This window comes from Lichenostomus cassidix, chromosome 1 (assembly GCF_008360975.1).
Source record: "Lichenostomus cassidix isolate B80296 chromosome 1, HeHo_3.0, whole genome shotgun sequence".
NCBI lineage: Eukaryota > Metazoa > Chordata > Aves > Passeriformes > Meliphagidae > Lichenostomus > Lichenostomus cassidix.
The window spans coordinates 5,810,485-5,832,653 of NC_139479.1; the positions used below are offsets into that span (position 1 = coordinate 5,810,485).

At 36.5% G+C, this 22,169-nt stretch overlaps 1 protein-coding gene across 14 annotated transcripts in view; it reads right to left on the reverse strand.

The window, feature by feature from the left end:
* KDM6A (lysine demethylase 6A) overlaps positions 1 to 22,169 on the reverse strand; it is a 150,757-nt gene that overhangs the window by 37,022 nt on the left and 91,566 nt on the right. For 4 of the 14 annotated variants that reach the window (XM_085047716.1, XM_085047667.1, XM_085047570.1 and 1 more), the window contains exons 7-18: positions 21,059 to 21,113; positions 18,357 to 18,391; positions 15,961 to 16,026; positions 14,731 to 14,824; positions 9,829 to 9,955; positions 7,117 to 7,215; positions 6,524 to 6,743; positions 5,825 to 5,959; positions 5,226 to 5,381; positions 4,472 to 4,567; positions 2,452 to 2,556; positions 1,471 to 1,866 (exon numbers count right to left, since the gene is read on the reverse strand). In XM_085047716.1, coding sequence (XP_084903842.1) covers positions 1,471 to 1,866; positions 2,452 to 2,556; positions 4,472 to 4,567; positions 5,226 to 5,381; positions 5,825 to 5,959; positions 6,524 to 6,743; positions 7,117 to 7,215; positions 9,829 to 9,955; positions 14,731 to 14,824; positions 15,961 to 16,026; positions 18,357 to 18,391; positions 21,059 to 21,113 — 1,584 coding nt within the window. The remainder of the gene's footprint in view (positions 1 to 1,470; positions 1,867 to 2,451; positions 2,557 to 4,471; positions 4,568 to 5,225; positions 5,382 to 5,824; positions 5,960 to 6,523; positions 6,744 to 7,116; positions 7,216 to 9,828; positions 9,956 to 14,730; positions 14,825 to 15,960; positions 16,027 to 18,356; positions 18,392 to 21,058; positions 21,114 to 22,169) is intronic. The other 10 variants (XM_085047637.1, XM_085047965.1, XM_085048015.1 and 7 more) reach the window with 7 other exon arrangements.

Below are 22,169 nucleotides of genomic sequence, written 5' to 3' on the forward strand. Positions count from 1 at the left end.
ATGCAAAAAAAAAAATTGCTGAGAAGAATCCATTTTTGTATTTACTTGTAACTGAGATTTTATTTTGGAAAGGATCCACTTTGGAGGATCCCAACGGTGATCAAGTTTCCTCCTAGTCTGGTTTTCACTTGTCTTTTAGAAGGGCTGCTACACCTATTATAGGCAAAATGTTTTTGTTAATTATAAACTGCATTATGCATGTTACACCTGTATATGAAATTTCTTAATTCCTCTATGGAGCTTAATTACTGATAAATAGTTCTTTAAATCAAGAGTTCATTTGGTACCTGTGGAGAATGTTAGAGACTCACAAACTGCTGAGACCTTGATGCAATGGGCACAGGAAATGGCACCACAAGCCTTCCTTGCCTTTCCAAAGTATCATCTCCATGGAAAAGAGCCAGCTCCTATTGCAATTTATTACTTGCCCATTTTATGGACAGTAGCACACTAGTGCAGAACTTTTACACAGAGAAAATATAAAAGTGAATTCTCATTTAAGCAAGAGGCAGTGAGGTGCACAGGCTTCACAATCCCCTGCCATGTTTAAAAACAGCAGTGCTTATTTAGAGGAAACTTTTGAAAATCATAACACTGTTTTAGTCTTGAATAATCATGTTTTACACAAGATGTTCCAGTGTTATCTCAGCCTCTGCTGCAGTGTATGTGCAGTTAAGTATTTATGTATGTAAGCCCACTGTCAATTCTTCAGCATTAAAGTAACATCCAATATTAATTAAACAAGAAATGCAGGCAATTTTGAGGGAAAAAAATATTGAATCAACTGTATAACCCATCTGGTAAAGCAAATTAAACCACTATGGTATCTTCCTATAGCACTCTTCATTAAATCCACAAGGTATGTCTTGAAGAAAAACATTTATGCTGGAGTTATAAAAAGCCCTCTATCTTCAAGTTCTAACACATACACAGAACACCCTTACTCACACACTTTAATCCCTATGGATTCTTACTGGCATTATAACACTTTTCTGGAAGCAACACTGTAGTACTGAATGCCAGATATTAATTTTTAAAGACCACACGGAAACAAAATATGGTAATGATTACATCATGGCGACAATGTTATGCCAAAAGTAACTACAACATTCAGCTTCCCATGAAATATGCACACTCCTCCTACATGAAAAACAAAATCACAACATTTCACATTAAAGAAGCAACAAAAATATGTACAAATATTCCTTTTTAAAAAACTCCTCTGGCAAAGGTAAGCAGCTGAACACTATGGAACTGCCCTCTTTGATTTATGATAATTTCCTTTATACTGAACAGAGTTCACTTAATACACAGATTTTTAACAATATAGTGTGCAGGTTTAACCTCTGTTTTATTTAAATCTACGCCACCAACTCTAAGGAAAATGTGCTTTTACAGGTGAGAGCCTTCCAACAGTGACTCGCCCAGGAAGGCTCCCGAGTGCACTTTATGATCAAACTGAAGCTGTACCTGAGTGGAGTTGGATAGTTGGTTTTTCCACGGCTCCTCTGCGCTGCTGGTCAGGTTTGTGCGGTTATGAGGTAGAGAGAGTGCGTTTCGCTGCAGGTAAGGCACGTTTCCATTACTTCCACTTTCTGTTATGTGATTATTGCCTATCAAAATAGTGTCTGTACTACCCAGCGTTCTTGCTGTGCTGCAGGGAATGGGGCCTGCTGGAAAGGGTCCATTAGCCATAGGCTGCCCGGGGCAGGCGGGACGGATTCCACGCTGAGCGACGTTAGGCACTCTGGTCAGAGCAACCTGCGGCTGCTGGCCAGAGACAGAGTTTGTAGGCAGTGATGAATCAGCTGTTGGCCCGTTAGGAATTCCAGTAGATCGTACCTGTGCAACTCCTGTTTGTCTCATCTAGTGGAACAGGAACAAAGCACAACAACATTGGCTGCGGCACGGAGAAAGGAAGGATCGTACAAGGTTTGCATACTTTAGCGGTCAGTTGCTATTTTATACTCATTTTAAGATCTTCACAGTTGCTTTTGAGAACCAAGATGACTGTAAGGCTCATAAAATGCTGAGTAAATTTTAACTAAAGCTATCAGCACACATTTTTCTTGGCCCTTCAGTTTGAGTGTTTTACTGCTGATGCTGACAGAGAGAGAGAGAAGTGAACAATGACAGGACAAGAGAAAAGCTGCAATAATGTTTACTACAGCTAGGTATTTCCAAGATTGCTTTTAGACATGTCCACTCACTTTAGTTTGCCAGTGTGGCTTGAAAATTTTACAGTAACCAGTTGCCCTATAATAAAACACAGCTGAACTCGTGTTTCAACCACTAATCCACAACTACCCTTTATACAAAAAAAAGGAATTAACAAAATGCAGCAAAGGGTGTGAGAACTTTATACAACAGAAATTCTTTAGAAGTCAGAAACACAACAGACTCCATTACAGAAAAAAGTGTTGTAGATAAGAAAAATATTTTTGTTCTCACCTGCTGGTGTTGCTGCATCAAGACAAACTGACTCTCCAGCTGTTCCAGCATAAGTTTCTGTGCTGGATTTAGATTATTTCGGTTTGCACGCAGCTGTTCCAAGTGCTAAAAAAACAGCAGTGTGGTTTATAATCATTAGAACTACATGGGCTTTTTAATAACTTTCTTGCATAAAACAGTAAAAAGTATCCATGAAGAGAAGACTTGTAAAGCTGAAAATAATCAAGATTTCTATTGCAGACTCAAATGTCTTTCCATAGACTCTCCTGCAAACAAACCTTATTACTAGTTACTAAAACTAAAGAGACTGTAAATGATTTGAGTGTATAATTATTATTACCACACTAAAATTAAGTGTGCTGGCACCATAAACGAAAATGACACTCAAGCATAATTATACAGAATTCTTACAATTATGTATATTTTAACACCTTTTTTGTATTGTGCTCTTCTTTTATTAATACTGCTCATCACAAAGTGAATTAAACATACAGGCAGACATGAAAACTTCTCCTGACAATATAAAAACTCCCAGAATATTGTATTATTTAATTACAGAATTAAGTTACGATACTGATCTCATTTGCAACTGATAAATTTAGGTGACTATTACCAAAAATCTGATCTCTGCATTTATTTTAAAATACTCAGCACCCCTCATCATTCTCTCAGTAAGTCTGCTGCTGCTAAGAGGTATGACTTGAAAAGCAGATGAAGATGGTTCATGCCAAAATCGCTGGATTAACAGTACCTTCCATTCTGAATTCCCTCTGGAGGGGAGTGCAATGAATATTATATATATATATATACACACACATATATATGTATGTATATATATCATGCCATATCCATCCTGGCTTCGAGTTGCCAGTTTTGAAAGGCCAGCTTTGAAGATGCAATAAAGGCTTTTTTATTCACTCTTCTATTGCATCATACATTTTTGGCTCTCCTATTTATATTTGCTGGAACTTTGTCAAGCTATTGCCAGTACATCCAGTCTACTGTACTCAAGAGAGGCCTACTGGGGTTCTGCTTAGAGGAGGAAGTTGGATCTGGAAAAAAGTGAGACTGAAAAGGGGAAAAAGCAGTAAAATATAAAATAAGCAGAGAAAAATAATGAGAATGCTGAGGGAGAGAGAGAGAGATACAGAAGGATGATTGAGGAAGGACCAAAGGGATGGGGAGAGAGGAGGAAGAGGGAGGGAAAATAACACTGTATAATAAAGCCAATATTGTTCAGACAGAGAAGCAGCTGAAGAACTATAGTGGAAATGAGGAGAACATTGCTCAGTTAATGAGAAAGCCTTCTGCCTCTGCACTGTGCTCTCTTCTATTTCTCTTTGCATCCAAAGTAGTATCTGCAATACATGGGTAAAGGTTTCCAGCAGGGCCTGATTTTCAATACATGGATTTTCTCCTGAAGCTCACTGCATGCCCTAATGAATTTAAGAGAAAAGATAACTTCCCAACAAAAAACACCTGAAACAGGATTTTCTAACTAAAATCTAGCATTTCATATAATTGTATTAGGTAACATAAAATACAGAAAAGCAGCAGCAGATTTCATTAGTTACCATTTTGTAGAATGTGCTTGTTTGTTTATGCAATTTGATACAAGAAGCTACCCTCAGAAGAAAAGAGATGGTATTATAATACTTCTTTCAATATCACCCCAAAACTCACTTTGCAACACAAGGTATGACAATTTGCCTATCTGTCTTTAAAGTATCGTAAGAAAAAAGAGTTACTGCATGCTGTTACTGCATAAATTACAGAATTCATACAACACAAGTGTTCAGTTTCTGCTAGAGATAATTTAGTTTACTATACAACTAATCTCACATAGAAAGGCCATAAATATTGGAAGAACTTGAACTACACCCTGGGAAATATTTGGGAAGTATTTCACACTGAATTTCAGAAATGTGAAGCTAGAACATGTCCCAGATTTATTTTCTTAAAAGGAAGAAGGAGAGGAACAAAAAATGTAACAGAGCTTCTGAAGATCTCCCATACCCACCTGTAATTTCTGTGGTGTCAAGCACCAAGAATGAATTTGTTGCTGTACAGGAGGATGTGACACTGTATGGCCACTGCTCCAAACATCTGAAGTATTCTGAGAGAAAACATTACATTAAAATGAGTGACTATCAAAGGGCCAATGTAATTTCTTTTACTATCTAGATTTTATCTTATTTATGAAAGAACTAGGCATTGTTTCAATAATAATATAAGAATATATAATATAACAGTAAGAATGTACTAAAATACACCAGGTCTCATTCTACCATCCCCAACAGTATCAGAGTCTGAGAAAAAACTTAATGATACCTAATACCATAAGGAGAAACAAGCAAATCAAATTATGCAGTTAACTTAAATGTATGCTACTTTTTAAACTGAATACTTTATCTATTGTAACACTATTACATGATGATGAAACACTTGAATTCTAAATATAAGCAAAGGCAATAGACAGGATGACATGATTGTCTCCCTCTCAATCATCAGACTGCAACTGTACTTCCTCACTGACATAACTACGACTGCAGTATAGTGACACCAATCTGCACTGCCCTTATGCACCTCCTGGCTGAGCTGGAATCTGATTAAACACATCACTGAAAAATGTTTTTTTAAAATTTCTAAAAACATTCCCCACCTTGATGCCAAAGGATTAAAATTTACAGCACAAATTCTGTGCATGCTGCATCATTTTAATGCATATTTCCATATAATTTTGGTAGGGGGCTCCAGTTCATCAGAATATATACCTTTGTTGGACTAGATGTTCTTTTCCTCTTGGCAGGACTGGTCAGGTCATCTACTTGGCTAGAAGGAATCATGTGTAGTGGCAAGGATTGCTGTGAAATTGGTGTTTGAGTGAGGCCTAGTACAGGTTCAGTATTTGGATGATGAGGTTTACAAGCCTAAGAATCACAGAAGGAAGACAAAAATATGGTTCTATATATTCTTAATGCTTTCCTTTAAATTTTATAATTTTAACAGCCCACATATATTAAAAGGGCCGAGTAGATATTCTGAAGCTGATCTCAATAACTGAAAAATCAGTTTCCATATGGTCATCAATGGAGGAATGTGTACCTTTCACGGGATTATTAAAACCACTGCAGCATTTCTATTTAAGATGAAATCTTTTAAAATCATGAAAATCCACAAAGGTTCTAAATTGGTACCCCCATATTTCTCCCACATTATAGGGAGTTCCTTGATCTAAATATCCCTCTGCAAATAAATCAAAGGCTTCTTTTAATAAAAGCCAATCCTGTGCTCAATAAAATAAGCTTGACCACTACCGATTGTAAAGAACCCTTAAAGCTGGGCACCTGCAGAACATAACCCAACTTCTCACCTGCTGTGCTGTGTTCATGGCACCCTGCCTGGAGGTAAGCTCTGCGGGGATTGGTAGGCTCCATGCCTCCTCAATACTAGGAAGTAATTTAGTTTTATTCTGTAGACTACCTTGTGGAAGGTTACACAACTGAGCCTAGGAAAAATTATGTAAAAAGCAAATTTAACACAAGCCTACTTTAGTAAGAGCAAGTCCATGAAATCTTCCTAAATGCTGTAGCTAATTATGTCTTAAAGAGAGGATAGATTTAAAATTTTGGGGTTTAGAAAGGTGCTAAGTATAAAGAGGGTAACCAGAATATAAACCTTTGTGAGAATCAGAACAAAGATGAGCTCTGGATTCAGAGGTCTCATAATTCCTTTTTTCTGAAATTGCAAACAAGAGTGAAAGATAGTGTGTTGCGTATTCTCACTATATGTTATGAGAACTTAAAAATGTAGACAAATACAAAGAAAAAAGCAAAACGATGTAAAACAGTATGCTTTGATTAAATGTGCAAAATAGGGTTTTATAAGGAATTAAGTTCCACTTAAAAATGAAGAAATAAAATATTACAGGCTATGATATGCTTACAGTACACATGAGAACAGGTTATACACACCACAAACAACTGCAAGTTAAACTCGTGTGTGACTTCTCCCCTCCCCTCTGCTGCCTGCTTGGAAGAGTATTTCCCGATTCTTAAAACGTTCGTTTTACCTGTAAATACTTTATCCGTGCTGCAAGTGCAGAGGTATTACTACAATTTTTGCTCCTAGTTGCATTTAAGTAGCATTTAATGGCATCCTGAGGCTGGTTGCAGGACTCATAGAGTGTGCCTAGGTCCATCCAGGCTGCAGCATGGCCATGGTCCAATTGTACAGCACAGATATAGGCCTGTAAAGCATCCATAGGCTGATTTTGCTGTTGGTACAGCACACTGAATAGAAAGATTAGTGAAGTGGAGAATTAATGACAAAGCCAAGAAATAAACAACTCAAATATACACCTCCCCCCACCAATCCCTTAATAAACGTTAGCATTATAAAACCCATGGTAATAAGAAGAAATGTATAAAATTTTAATGTGCAGAATTCACTGACATAACGTATTCAGTATTTTAAAAAATTGAGAAAGCAAATATAAATGCATTATTTAAACTTCAAATCAGGCAAGTCTGACAACATGGAAGTATAAATAAAAAAAACTTTACAGTCCCTCTAAGTTCACAATAAGAGTTAAAAAGCTAATATTCTTTACTTCTACACATTTGCCCAGAATTATATAATTGTATTACCCTGTATCATTCTTACCCTATTGAACACCATGTATCTGCACTTGCTTCTGATTTATCAATAGATTGCCTGTAAGATATAAAGGCATCCTGAACTTTCCCAATACTTGAATAGCACCTGGGAGAAGAAAAAAAGAACTTTGGTAAGGTTTACAGAAGGTAATCATTGAGCATGGCTTACCAAGACTGATCTGATAAATGTTAAGTCATGCAAATACACACTCAACATTTGCTGTTTCTGAAGGCCAGGCATAAGCAGACTCAAAACATCTTAACATGTATTACTGATTACTCATTTAGGTACAATAAAACTACTTAAACCCTGGATTACTACATTTGTAAGGAAAATACTCATACCACATTTGAAAGACTTGCATTTCTTTCACTTGTGATATATTATCTATAAAAACAGTATTTAACTACAGATAGCATTACAGTGAAACAATTAAGTTACCTATTTCATCAAACAAATGGTTATAAAACTTAATGTTCTACAAGACAGAATTATTGAGCAATACTGACCAACTCAATCATTTGGTTCCTGACTGCCTGGGAAGCCTTTTATGTGCATTTCCTGCTTCTCAATCATGTTCAAGTAACAAACAACAAACCAGTTACTTGTACTGCACACACAGAGCACCAAATTTTGTGAAAAATTGTGGGATACTGTGGGTTTTTTATATGTCTTACTTTAAATTTCTCATGTACAAATTCAAAGGTATTCTGGCATTAAAGAGAACTACAATTATACCACAGGGAATAACACCTACAGTTTTAAAATTAAAAGCTCCAAATAAAGCCAAGATCTATATCTTAATAAAGCCAAATACCTATATGTATTTATTAGTTTAATCAACTGTAACTGTTGATTACACTAGTAACTGTTTACATTAACTGTACATGAACTGTTACAATGATAGCTGTATTGTTTGTAACAAGTTTCCCTGTTGGAAAAAGACCTGACAACTTTCAAAACACATACATAACAATAGAAAAATTATTCTAGTAAATAATAAAAAGCAGAACAGTACAGGCAAAGATTTGTCAAACACACTCCACTCTTTCAAGTATTTTTGAGGCACACTAGGAAAAGAATACAATAAAATATAGCATTACTTTGCCTAAAAACATCCATTAAGTCTGAATGCAATGTTTCAGATCATTTTAATGACAATTTGACCCAATGTCCAACAGACACATTTCACTTTGCCTGTATATCACACACATAAAGCTTCTCAGTAGGGTAGCACTAACATAAGCCCCACAAAACTTGGGGGGATGAGCTTTTCCAATGGGAGAGGAGAGTAGTGGTAGTGTATTTTTGAAAGACAGCTTCAAACCAATTTCTATCTGGTTTGGACAAGCAGCAGAGGCAGGAGTAACACAAGGGAATACATGAGGAAAGAAAAAAGAGTGAATGCACAGCCCCATTACCCTGTTCTTCTCCTGCCAGCATATGGACTGGAGAAATGAGGCACAGAAACATTTGTCCTCCCTTGTGAAGCAAAATAAATGCTCCCACTAAATTTTCCACCTCATTTCCTGAATTTCTCCCCCTTGTCTGCATGGTCCTAGGCTTGACCCTGACCAGCTGAGAGCAGAGCACAGCAGCAGTGTGTGTGGAGCCCCAGCTCTGTCCTGCCTGAGAACTCAACCTGCTCAAGGCCCCTGGAATGGGAGTATTGAACTAAAACCAGGATTTTAGCCCCAGTGGAAGATAAGATGCACTAGATGTTTCCTGGCTCATTTTCCCTTTTCCCTCCACACTTCCCTCTGTCCCTCACACTCGGTGCTGGTGCTGGCTGGCTGAAGAGCCCTGTCTCACAGAACAGCTGGAGGAATATTATTATTAGCATGACAAAATCAAAAATAGGTTCTAGTTATATGTGACCAGAACCCCCAAGAATGTCAGCTGGAACATACTGAGGTTAGGATAATAATTTTATTTTTGCCTCATTCTTTTTTGATGTATTCCTCAACAGAACTGACGTGTTCACATATGGATTTGAGTCTCCCTCAAAGCTTTCTCCAAAACCTGAGTATTTCAATAGTCACTGCTGGTTTAAGTACAGTACTCAATTTTTTTAGAAAGGAGACCAGAAAAACTCATTAAATTTGTATGATTTACATCTGGGAATGTTATTCTTCGAGTAAAAAATACTGTCAAAGTCTACAAAATGAATTGAATACTTAAATAGACATTAGAATGGTCTGAGCTATACACTGCTGTGCATGCCCTTTATAAATAGATGTCTATCTAGGAAAACACTTGTTTTTTAGTGTGAAAACTGAGATTAGGAGGGAGATTCTGAGAAAATAAAGAGAGAAATAATCATGAAAAAGGTATGAAGAAAAGTAACAACATTCGCAGAGGATTTATAAAAAGAGGGAGAGAACAGAAGATGGAGGAAGAGAAACAGGTAAAACCAGGCAGGATATATTCAGATTACTGTAGATGTGTAGACTGAATAATAACTACAAAAAAAGCAGAGCCACTAGGGTAACATACTTCATTTCAACTTCTAATCTATATTCATCCCAAATATGTTAGCACCTTATCTTTTTATACACTTCCCAGAAAACTTAAGACTTCAGTAGATACATACATACTTTCCCTTCATTTTTCCTCTGAAAGGATTAAGAAGAAGAACAGTGGAGGGTACTCACAATAATGAGCATCCTCAAAAAAATTTACAAATATAATTCCAGTGTCTATGAAGTCTTTTCTCACCTTCCAAGGAAATACCAGGATTGACCAGAATTAGGATCTGCTTCTAGAGATTTCTGGAGATACTGTATAGCATAGCTTTCCTTGGTTGCCTTGTCTCCAAGCTGATCCACGGTGTGATGCATCCAGCCTACAAAAACAATACACAAATGGGAGAAGTGAAATTTCCCAAGACCATTTAACACTCTGGCACAGCAGGACTTCGTAGCATTACCATCTCTTTAGAAATAAGAATATAAAGAAATAAAACCACTTAAATGTAACACTATGAAGTTTTGAAAACTTTTGAAGTTCTGTATGAAAATTACAGTACAGAAAGGACCCAAAGTTAAAATTACTTTCATGTACTTTTAAAGCACTTTTTTGGGTTTAAATAATTTTATAAGAGATTAGTAGCACAATTATGAACTGCTCAATCTTCTGCTATAAAAGTGAATGTTAACTCTTTTCTCCTCCGAACAAGGACACCTTCTCACCATTTTCCCTGTCACACACAGCAACAATGTTATCTATGTATCTATACATCTATCCATATATAACACATATAACATCTACAAATTATGTTGCTTACTCCTTTTCTTCTCAATCCTTGCATTTGTCCCATATCCACATCTGGATTTAGAATTTTTGCATCACCACGTAAACCTTTTGTACATTGTAATTTCCTCTTCATTAATACAACATACCTTCCATTCACCTTGACAAAAGCAATCACCTCTCATATCCATAACAAATTAATCTAACCACATATCATATTCTTTCAAATGCCTTTTCTTCTTTCATTACATTAGACAAATTATTCATCCCCACTTGAAAGGTCTCCCACAACCCATCCTCCCCAATAATATTTTACATGCTATTAAAATGCATCTTTGCTCCAGCACTGATGCAAGGCTTGGTTACCACCTCAAATAAAGCACCTTCATCACCTTCTCCAGCTGCTCCTCAGCTGCCTCTATGCTCAGATGGAATTCCTTCAAGCAGCCACAAAACCATCTCACTGCTGTTCATACAATCAGTACAAACAAGGAAATCTTTTGTGGCCAGCAGCTGGCTTGCTGAAATCACTGCATACCACAGTGCCCAGCAATGTCTTGCTGTTTGCTCAACATCCATCTATTTGTCTTAACAAGCCACTGCTTTGCAGACAGCATCTGTAAAATGTAAGATGTGACAAAGGACTGTCCCTGTGTGTTATAGTGTCCCATCCACAAATAGACCCCTGGGGAACACTGTGATAACAATTTCATAAAACACCCTAGGTTTGTAGAAAGTTCTGGTTATTGACAGACTCCTGCACTGCCTGTCCATTCAAAATCTCTGTGAGCTTAACTTCAGCACCCTAAGCTTGTGCTTTTTTGATGAAGTCAAATTACACGGACAGGCAAGACTGAGAACTGAACTGATGAGTATTACTTACTTCACTTTCTGTAATTGTATTTTCCTTAATGTTTTTTATTCTACCTGTTCTATACAGCTCAGTTTTTAATTCCAACGGGTTCACACTTGTTAATGGACACCACACCACTTCTGCAAGTGAACTGCAAACTTCCAAACTTCAACAAAGGCAGTCGAGAACAAAATCTCATCTACTGAACAACATTTGCCTGAGGTGGTTTAAGAAATATCACTGGAAAATTGTGGTAACAAGCAGAAGTTCGAATATTTCATGGACTGGAAGAAATGTCAGGTTAAGAGTCAAGTGGTTACAGTGTTGAAAAAAGTACTTTATCTTGACTGAAAATCAATAAAGTCAAAAATCTACTGATCACGGAAGGAAAAAAAAAAAACCCCAGTGATTTTTGCAGAGACATAACACAACTTTTTGTCATTAAATTAATAAACAAGCCATGATTCTGATTCAAATCCCAAGTCTCTGAAGTTCTTAAGCCTACGGAAAATACTCATGCTTTAAGAAAAAAAGGCTTCTGTGAGGTTGGTTATTGGAATTCACCTGAGTAACTGTACATTAAGGATATATGTACCAGGAGCTGTTCCAGACAAAGCCTGAGATAAAGAAAATAGTTCAGGGATTATGAACAAGGGTAAAAAAAGACATAAAACAATTTCCTCTATCTTTAGAAACATTGTGTGCCTATTTTCTGTTTCATCAGAGCCTTGCTGGATTGAAAGATAACATGTTGTATCTTCGGGAGATCTTTACTGAGGTTCACTGATAAAAAAAAAGTCTATTTCTAGAAGACAGAAATGAGAACCAGCAATCCCTATCTAGTTTCACTGCTGAAACAAGGGTTGCTTCCCAATTTTATCTTCCTGCACAGGGAGTTGAAAAAGGCAGAAAGCAAGAAACGGAGAGCAAACAAAATTTTCCACTAGAATAGCACAGGTAAAGTAACTGCATCTGTTCTTGAGCATAAAATGAAAAATGTACATAAAGAAGGTTATGGAAAATCCTTGCTAAACTGTGCAGTTTCCCATCTGCAAGACCTATCTCCAATTCTCAACCACCATATTGGCTACTCTTCCACTCCTGGGACATTTTTAATAGGATACACAAAACCACAGACCTTGTCCATATTTCATAAATGTTCCACGCTGTTTTGCAGATCTTTTCAACTTCATTTGTAACAAATCCCTCTGGTGTGATAGCCTAGCTCATGAGTCTTTTTTCATGCTTATCAATCATTCTCATGCTGAACTTGTAGCAATCACTCTTTCCTCAGTAAACATGACTGTCTCTAAAGAGATGAACCTCTTCCTCATTTCAGCACCTCAGATGTCTCATCCAATTCCATGGACACCACCCAGGAACGTCCCTAGCCAAAAACAACTGGGGGAGGACTTTGGGAGCTCTAAGAGCAGATGCTTATGTTGTTCTTACACTCTTCCTTATGTAACAGTTGAGTTCAGCTGGAGAAAGAATACTGGGACAGATTTGTTCTTCAGACTCATAAATTTAATACAATTTTTGGCAAAGTGGTGAAAAGAATTGTTGTCTGGAAAGCAAATGGAACAGCAAAAAGGAAGAAGAAACAAACTGCCCTTATTCAACTGTACAGATCTTACTGTGATGTCTACCTGAACTAGTCAGCAAGCACCTGCTCAACTGGATATGTGTTTATCTGGGAATCACAGGGCTCTCCTCCACAGCCACAGCTTTGGAAATCAGAAACACGAGCAAAGATTTCAGTAATTCTCACACAAGACATCTGAACTAGCCTGAATTCCAAATGTCACTCAATAAACATTAACTAGCTAAGGAAAATAAACAAAGGCTATTTTCATGCCAAACTGATTTTTCTCTCAGGAGTAAAAAAAAAAAAGAAGAAGAAGAAGAAAAAGAAAAGAGTTCAATATAGAAATACAAATATATTTTGACTGGGTTTTGCAAGTAGCATGCTGGCAGATGGCAGGTATTTTCTATTATTTTTTCTAAGCAGCAGTGCACCACTCAGACCGTGCTTCCTGAGGAGGTGTTTTTATTACCAGCTGCTAAAGACTAAATCTGCGATAAACACCAGACTCTGATAAATACCACTGTAAAGAGAGAAGAGCAAAGGAAATGGCATTATTCCTTCAGTGTTCCAGTTAAGACCACTCTATCCCTTTCTCCACATAGAAGCTACCCACACAACAAAACTGGGTGACCCATGCTGATTGAATAAAGAGAGTTAATCCAGTTTTCAGACAGCAGACAATTCTCAAAGTCACTGCTCTTACTGCCAACGCAGAGACCTGTGGCAGGATTTCATGAATACAACCATGTGCCTTTGCCTCTATTGTGGCAATGTACATCAAACAGTTGAAAAAGAACTGGTCAGCTCTTTTGAGAAGCCTGTCTTCCACTGATCAGATGCACAGCCTTTCTGGATCAAACTGCTGACAATTTATACTAGGTGACATAATACCAAGCTAAAAAAAAAAAATAAATTCAAAGGGCTTATTGAGATGTAAGCAACACTGTCCTGTGACAGCAAAAAGAGCAGCAGCCAGAGTACTGCAGCAAACTCCTCCAGCAGTTTCCACTTGTGATTCCACTGAGATGACTCAAAATTAGCCCACTGATTTTGACATTTTGTCACAAAGCACAGATTATCCCACTCCAATTCCATACACAACTTGCATTACAGAGAAAGGAAGCACTGTGGCCATAAGTTACAAATCTGAGTTAAATGACCACTATGTGAAGAGGGAAAAAAATAAAAATGGGCATAAGCAGGCTAAATTAATATTTAGAATAATAAATTAGATGAAGAACATGGAGAAGGTGAATGAAGAAGTTCTGTTCTGGGCTGAACAATTTTAACAAAATATTCTGGAAATACTTTTATATGACACAAAGGACAAAAGCATTTTAATCTACTCACTTATTAGAAATTTTTGTCTTAAGAATTATTTATCAGCTTTCAATAAACATGGAAAATGATAATTTAAAAAAAAAATAATTCCTTTTCACTTTTTATGTGGGTTTTTTTAAGGCACCTGATGATAAACCTTTTAGTTACCGAAATAAGATTTTCATTACGCAATATAATTAAAGAAAAAGAAAAGGCGAATTTTTCAGTTGCCATGTTCTTCTAGTCTAGAATTCTAGAGAATTTAGTGCATTTTAGCCTGTCTGTTCAAGGGATCTTATCAGAGACAGAACAGAGAACACAGAATTCCAACTGCTGCACTCTTTCTCTGAAAGACCACCCTCTCACTGCCCAACATCTAACACACATACTGCAGCGAGAGCTTTTTAATTTTATAAATTTAATTATTTTCCTCCTCTCTTATTTACTGGATTATCTACTGCTACATGTTCTATTTGGGTGAAAATCTCACGTACCATGCGCAGTGTGTCTAAGACTCACTTTGGAAATGAAGCCTTAAAAAACACTGCTGAAGGCAAAGATGGAAAAAACGTAACACAGAGGAAAATGAAAAGTTAATTTTACATACCTAACTGCTGTAAGACAGTTGCTTTTACTTGTGCAGGAAGGTTTTCGATCTGCAAAAGCTGTTCATAAGCTTCCTTTGCAGAGTGATACTTTCTCTGCAAAAGGAAAAAAGTAAATGGATTAATCATAGAGCTTACAACAGATCACCAATAGCAACGATTTCACAGCACTGACAGCACACAAACACATTGACCAAAAATTCCAGAATTTTTTTTTGCATACAGTGCATATGAAAGCTTTAATGAGTGATGTATATATAAAGTAAGAGAATAACTTCCATAAATACAGTAGTTAATATAAACTGACTACTTAAAATAATTGAGGGAAAATTGCAAATTATTAATTTGTCCACTCCTCATACATGCATTATTCTTCTTTCACTACAGACTATTCTGCTTTTAAGGGGAATACTTGAATCTGAGTCTACATCTGAGAAAACCCCACACTAATTCCTCCCAGGAAATTTGTAACAAAAACAAAGATCATCAGTAATTGGTGGCTGGTATAATTTTGCCTCTTTCCTTCTTTTGGTATATTTGAACTGCCTCTTTTAAGGTATTTGTTGTCCTGGTAAGAGTCCCACCACAGGTAGAATCAGAAAGATTATGCCTAGATAATGAAGGTATGACATCTTATTATCTGCTGTATAGTTTAGGTGTGCCTGAAGTCTGGAAACACTCAATTTTCAACTCCCTATATAAACAGGTGTTGGTCCAGAAAACACATTTCCAGGTTGGGATCAGGGTCTTTATTGACTTCTGTGAACTGTATGAGTGGTTTTGTAATATTAAAGGTTAAGACTTCTCTATAGATGAATTATGTTGTAATAATGGCAGCATTTATCTTTTCATTCCCTAACAAAACTTGCTTTAAAGTGAATGTATTTTAAATGTTCAACTGTTCTGTGCCTCCTCTTCCACAAATATGCTTTCAGATAATTCAACATTAGACTTCACCCTGGCAAACAGATGAAGAGTGTATTAAAATAAATGGGGCCACCTAAATGCAAACGACTGTGGCTTAATTACATTTGTTTTAAGCAAGGAGTACACAGTAATGAGCATTGGTGTTTTAAAGGGACAACTGGGAAGAAGACTCTAAACAATTAAATACCTACTAGAATTTTAAAATGCTACCAAGTTCTTGAAATCTCAGAATCATGAAAGACAACTCTGTTTTTTTTTAAACCTTATTCTAGTCAGGAAGAAAAATTAAAGCAGCAATTACATACTTTCAAATGGAACAAGGGGAAGTTGGTAGAAAAGATTTTTAATTGGTGTTCATGAAATGCAGACAACTGGTAAGAAAACAAATAATATAAATAAATAAAATATCCATGTCCAGCAAAAGAAAAACAATCAGGAAAAAATTTTAAATTTAGCATTGGGAAAAAGATTTGTAGTTCATGACTATGGATGTTAAGCAAATGAACAGAAGTTCACTGTAGAGTATGACAGCAGAGGCAGCAATCCAGATGTCAAATTAGGTAAATATTAGTGCCTAACATTCACACTTTGAAAAACATATTTACAGGCTCAGGAGGTTTCAGAAAAGTCTATCAACATAGAGCATGTTTTCCAGATCTACAGTATTTTTTACTTTTGTTATTTGTTGTGTCATTTACCCTTTAGAAATCTGTTTACATATATGCATTAAAATACTACCATACAGTCAGAATGTTTACATTTGGTTTTCTTTCATAGAATCAGAATGGTTTGAATTGGAAAGGACCTTAAGGATCATTTAACTCCAAACCACTACTATGGGCAGGGACACCTTTCACTAGACCAGGTTGCTCAAAGCTCTGTCTGACCTGGCCTTGGACACTTCCAGGCATGGGGAAGGCACAGCTTTTCTGGGCAAACTGTGCCAGGGCCTCACCACCCTCACAGGGAAGAATTTTATATATATAAATGTTAATTCCAAAGTCCTTGATGTTTGGCTGCATCATGAATGGTCTTAGAAATAGAGAAGGTGGGGACAACCCAATCCAGAATCTTTCCTTAGACACCATCCAAGCCACCTCCCTTCCACAGGTGAAATAATAGAAATAAGCATTAAACATCATGAAAAACCACTGCTAATTCTCATCAGCACCAGGCTTGACTCCTATTCAGGGGCTGGCAATCCATCATTTAAAGTGCAGGACTGTGGTACTTCATTAAGGAATGAATTAACTTTTTAATTAAAATTAGGAGAGTAGGTAATTTTCAAGTATATGGAGGGGTTCAAAAAACTGTTTCACTGTGTCCTGTAAAAGAAACTGAGCAACCAGCCTGTCTCCAAAACCTCTGCTCCTTGTGTCAGAGGTAATATCCAGAATGAAGCCAGGACTCTTGTGGTTCTCAGTCTGTCAAATTCCAGAAAACAAGATACTCCTCTAACCAGAACTGTGAGACAAACCAAAGCTAGGAGCAGAATGCACAGAAACTTTTTTGCTCTGACTTGCATTGAAACAAAGTTCCTGCTGCCTGTTACTGTCAGCCAGAAAGCACAGCTTAAGCACAGCTAACTGGTCACACACTTACACAGGACACCTGGCATGGTGACCTGGGGTGTTAAACCTCCTTTTGATCTGCTGGAGTAAAACAGAACTAATGTGTTGAATGGAATCTGGATGGTGGCCAAGTAAGAACCTCAACAATCTATGAATTTGCTTAATGGTACATTGGGATGGGAGATTTCTGTCCTGTCATATGGCTTTGCACCAAAAGCATTCAAAGCAAAATACTCTGTTGATCAGATTTGTATCTTTTATTCATACAGAAATACCTCAGGCCATTTTTCACTGTGCCACCAAAGTCAGCACTTACATTCTAAATTACTGAAAATATAGTTTATGTCTGTCATCCTTTTCATTTACAACAGGTTTTGTTTTCATGTCACATCCCTTCCTCAGTCATATGATACCTATAAATGTGGTAAAAGGGCACAACATCTACATTATGGAACCAGTCAGCCAAATCACAAATATACAACAGCTACCTCAGTAGCTACTTGGTTTCAATTTACTTATATTCTGGAAATTCAGGAAGTTCTGTAATTTCCAAAAAATTCACCTGAAAAGCTCTGTGGTAGGATTTGACACAGAATTAGTAACACAGCTCTATTTGCTGCTGACTTCAGATCCCTAATGCCACATATGTCAGCTTAATTTGAAAATTTAAACTTTTAAAATAGCACTTAAATTTGAAAATTTCATGTCAAATATACCAAATATATTTAAAAGGCACCTGGGCACTGGATAGAATTGATTCTGTGTGTGTGTATGAGAAACAACATGAATACATACATGAATTGAAAAATTCTGCATTCTTACATCTATGTATAACCTTTTAAACGTATTCTCACAAAAGAATTTTCCTAGAAGGTGTATTTTGGGATTTTTTTTTTTTCACTCAAAGGGGAGATCAGTAAATATAACTTTATTAAGATAGCCATTCCATTTACAGCACGACACTCCACATGAAAATATTTTTCATTTAGCCAAAGCAAATGAAGTTTCTTGAATGATTCAAGACTTAATTCTAACTTGACTAAAGCATCTATAATCTGAACTCCACAGACTGATTACATCACAGAGTTTGAAACTTAACCACACATAAGGAAAATGAGCTTAAAGCTTACCTGGATTTCATATAAGTGGGCAATGTGAAACTGAACTGTAAGAGTGGGAAAATCAAGATTATTAGTTTTAATGAACAACAGCAATTACAACATGTTGCTTTGAAGTGAGGGATAAACAACGTTTCAAATTTATCTATGCAAAACCAGGACAAATTACCCCTTGAAGACAACAAAATAGTATTTTTTTACACTGATATTTTATATTTAACTTATCAGACCAGACAGAAATTGAGTATGTATCCTAACTAAGCACAAAAACTGCAAACAGATATTGAGAAAAGCAGTCCATGGATTTTATTTGAATTCTGAAACACAGTCCATTAACCCTTCAGTAAACTTAGCAATAAAATGTCTTGAAGCTGAGCTAACAGAACACAGGTAGTATTTTCTGTACCTAATCATGTTAGAAACAAAAAGTTTCATTCAGCTGCCAAGAGACAGAATAACAGTTGGGTTACAGAACAGAAAATTATGTTATATATTACCAGCTTTATATGGGATCTTAAATTTAGGTGTTTTTTCTTTTTAGGAATTGTCTTTCCCCTGTTAAACTGAACTAGAAGTGCTGATTACAGATGATATTCTGATGGTTACTGTAAAGCATTTTCAATTCCTCATACCAATTGCACAGAATGCCATAATACTACCAGCAGCTCGGGCAGGCAAGAAGATTGCTGGCTGGAGAAAGAAAAATGAAAGTTGTTCAAGACTAAAAGCAGAGGGAAAATTACCCTCATGCTGCTCAAATCATCACAGAAAAGACTTGAGAACTGCTAACCTAGACTATCCATGGACTGCTAGATAGCTAAAGCTAATTGAGATGAATGTAATCCTCATTCTGCTTTGATGAGGAAAGAAAAGTTCCTTTGAGACAGACTTTTGCTCCATGTTCTTGAGGATTACAAGTAAGAAAATACCTGTGTTTGAGCCAAGCTCAATTTATTTCAATTACACAGATTTCTTTCCCTTGAAGCTACAGAAGAGTGTGACACCAAATTACCATACAGGTAATAAGGAGTTCAGGGTTTCACTCTGGGTCATAAGGGAGGGGAAAAAAAATCTCCCTTTGTGCACTGCTTTGTCCTTTATTGTAAAGAAGGAAGCCAAGTGCACTTTGGAAACCAGGTCAGAATGAAATACATCATCTAAAATTTTAATAAACTTTTTGTGTTCCTTGCTAACGGGCACATAACACACCCATTATGTTCACTGCATCATCAAACTTCACTCTGTCCTGATGAAAGAAAAACCCTGCTTTTGTTTCAGGAGTTCATTATCTAAAAAATCTCTCATTTTTTCCCCTCCTAACAAAACCCTTTCAATGTGAAGCTCCAAAATGAAGTGATGCCTTGGAGGGGAAAGGAGAATTAAAGGTGTCACATTAGAGACTGCCTAAATAGGAAGAAGAGATGCTTAGTACCCAAACATTTCTGCTAGGAACACACTTGGTGTAATGCTGCTACTCACCCAGCTTTTAGAAATGCAAGGGAGAGGAGTAAATGGGGCATTTGGTGAGGAACCTGAGCAAGCACCTCTCATTCCTCTTGACTCTCTTCTTTGGGGTTTGTCAGGCAGTGAAGCCTTTATAAGGACTAAACCCTCTGCACAAATCTGGGGGCAGAGGGGACTGGGGGGGAAAGGGTTAGGAAAACCTTACAGAAATTCAGAGATTTAGTGAAAACCAATAAAGTTAGTGAGAAAGAATATGAACAAACACGGAATACAATTAAGTATCACATGTCTGGTAGAAAAGCAATAAAAGCTTATTGACTTAGGGAGAATTCTGCAGATTTTTACAAAATTATCTGTGCCTGTTCCTGGTAAGTGACAAAGCTTTGAAGATGGCCTTGATCCAGCCAGTGGTTTCAGTCATGTGAACAAAGTCCCTATCACTACCCTTGCTGATAAAATATTTACAATTCCATCCAGTTCTCACAGAAATGCTTTAACATGTTGTATCCAATGCCTCTGAAGTGAGACTTAGGAGAAGGTAAGCACGAAGGTATCTTAAAAACCGAAGGAAAGATTTCCTTCGCAACTCTCTGCTTTTTAATTCTTACAAACTCCAAAACATGGAGGAACACATGTTTATTCTTGCATACAACTCCACTAACTATGGATAAAAACCTGCAGGACATTCTCTAACAGCCTGCAGTACATGTTGGCTATGACAGATTACACTGCTCTAAAAATTAACATCTTCAAATACAGACCAATATATAGTTGGCATCAAATAAAACAAAAAATCAAGCAAGTTTTTTTAGGTTTTCTTATTTGGACAGTCTAAGATGCTGAATTTTAGATCTATAAATTTAAATTGCATGAAAATAATCAATGAAAATTTATAGATTATCAAGATGCTGCAAAGTTTTAAATAATTACTATTAAATGTGTGCCACAGGACAAGTGCTATGTTTGTTAATAAATAAAAAGCACTCAAATAGTAAGTTTCCTCAAGAATTCAAGTCTTCAGAGTAACAAATAAGCTAAGTCTCAATTTTTACTTCTTCCATTTACTAAAACAATCCACAATTCCACTGGAACATCTGTCTCCACTGAGAGAGGGACACAGGTTTTGTAATCTCCCTGTCTCAGGACAGATTCTTTGGATTTTGAAAAATTTGTTCATTACAAATTGATACAGTTGTGAGCATAAGACTTGAAAAAATCCCCAACAAAATAAATACTTATTGGTTACTTACTTTCAGCGTTAGACAAAGTGCAGGGATTGCAGTCAATCAAAGCTAACTGAAAATGCTGGAAAGAAAAAAGAATTATTTGCTTTTCAAACGAAGTAATACTAGCACTTGGGCAAACTGCTAAGAGTAAATCAATTTTGTACTTGAAAATCAATACTGCATTTTACCATGTGTCTTAAGAAAACAATTTTCAATTTCTGTTCAACTGCTTACTGGAGAAAAGTAAATTTTTTTTATTGCAAACACTGTGAAGCTTCCAAGTAATGTAAGATGACAACAGATCTTCAGAAAACAACTGGGGTAGCATCTGGAAGGATGAAGGCATCAAATGAATGGTCAAAATTGGAACATCAAGTTTTATATACACAACTGGGACTGAAGACACACCAGCTCAGAGCCTCAATGGGAGAAACACTTAAGATCTCAATCTGTCTATCTGAAAAACAGAACTCTCTTTCTACAAATTGAGTGATTTTAAGTCCTTAAAAAAGTGAACTCTTGTCAAAAAGCATTTAATACCAATATCTCTGCATTAAAACATGCGTTCATAAGGAGTTTGTAAGTTCTCCCATCCTCTCCTCCAGATGTTGAGAAAACTCCTGGTAAAAAATTAAAGCTTGTTTCGTTTTAATCACTTTTCCTCCAGGAATATGAAAAATATCTTTTAAAACATCTCTGCATTCTAAGTTCTGAGACAAGTTTTTCACTCTTCTGTAGAGAAGGTCACAAAAGCAGAGCAATGAAGTCTTTCTGCAAGTGTCATGTTAATTTAATGATCACTATTTAGTGTGAGACACAAGCATATTAAAATGAATGGAACAGGCACAGAAACTCCAGTGCCTCTGAACTTTTCCATAAACTTCAGAGAAAATCCCCACACAGTGTAAAATTTCGATTAACATATTAGTTCAATAGAAAATAAGGCCTAGGAATACAGGAATCTAGAAGTTACCCTATGAATTACTACTGTTAATACATAATTTTTACAAAATACAGTTTCAGGTGATTTTTAATCCACAAAACATGATTGATGCTTTAGTATATTTTGTTTTCCTAGCATAAAAATGATCATTTAGCTCCAGCTATTCAGGATGGCAAACTAGGTAGCATTGGG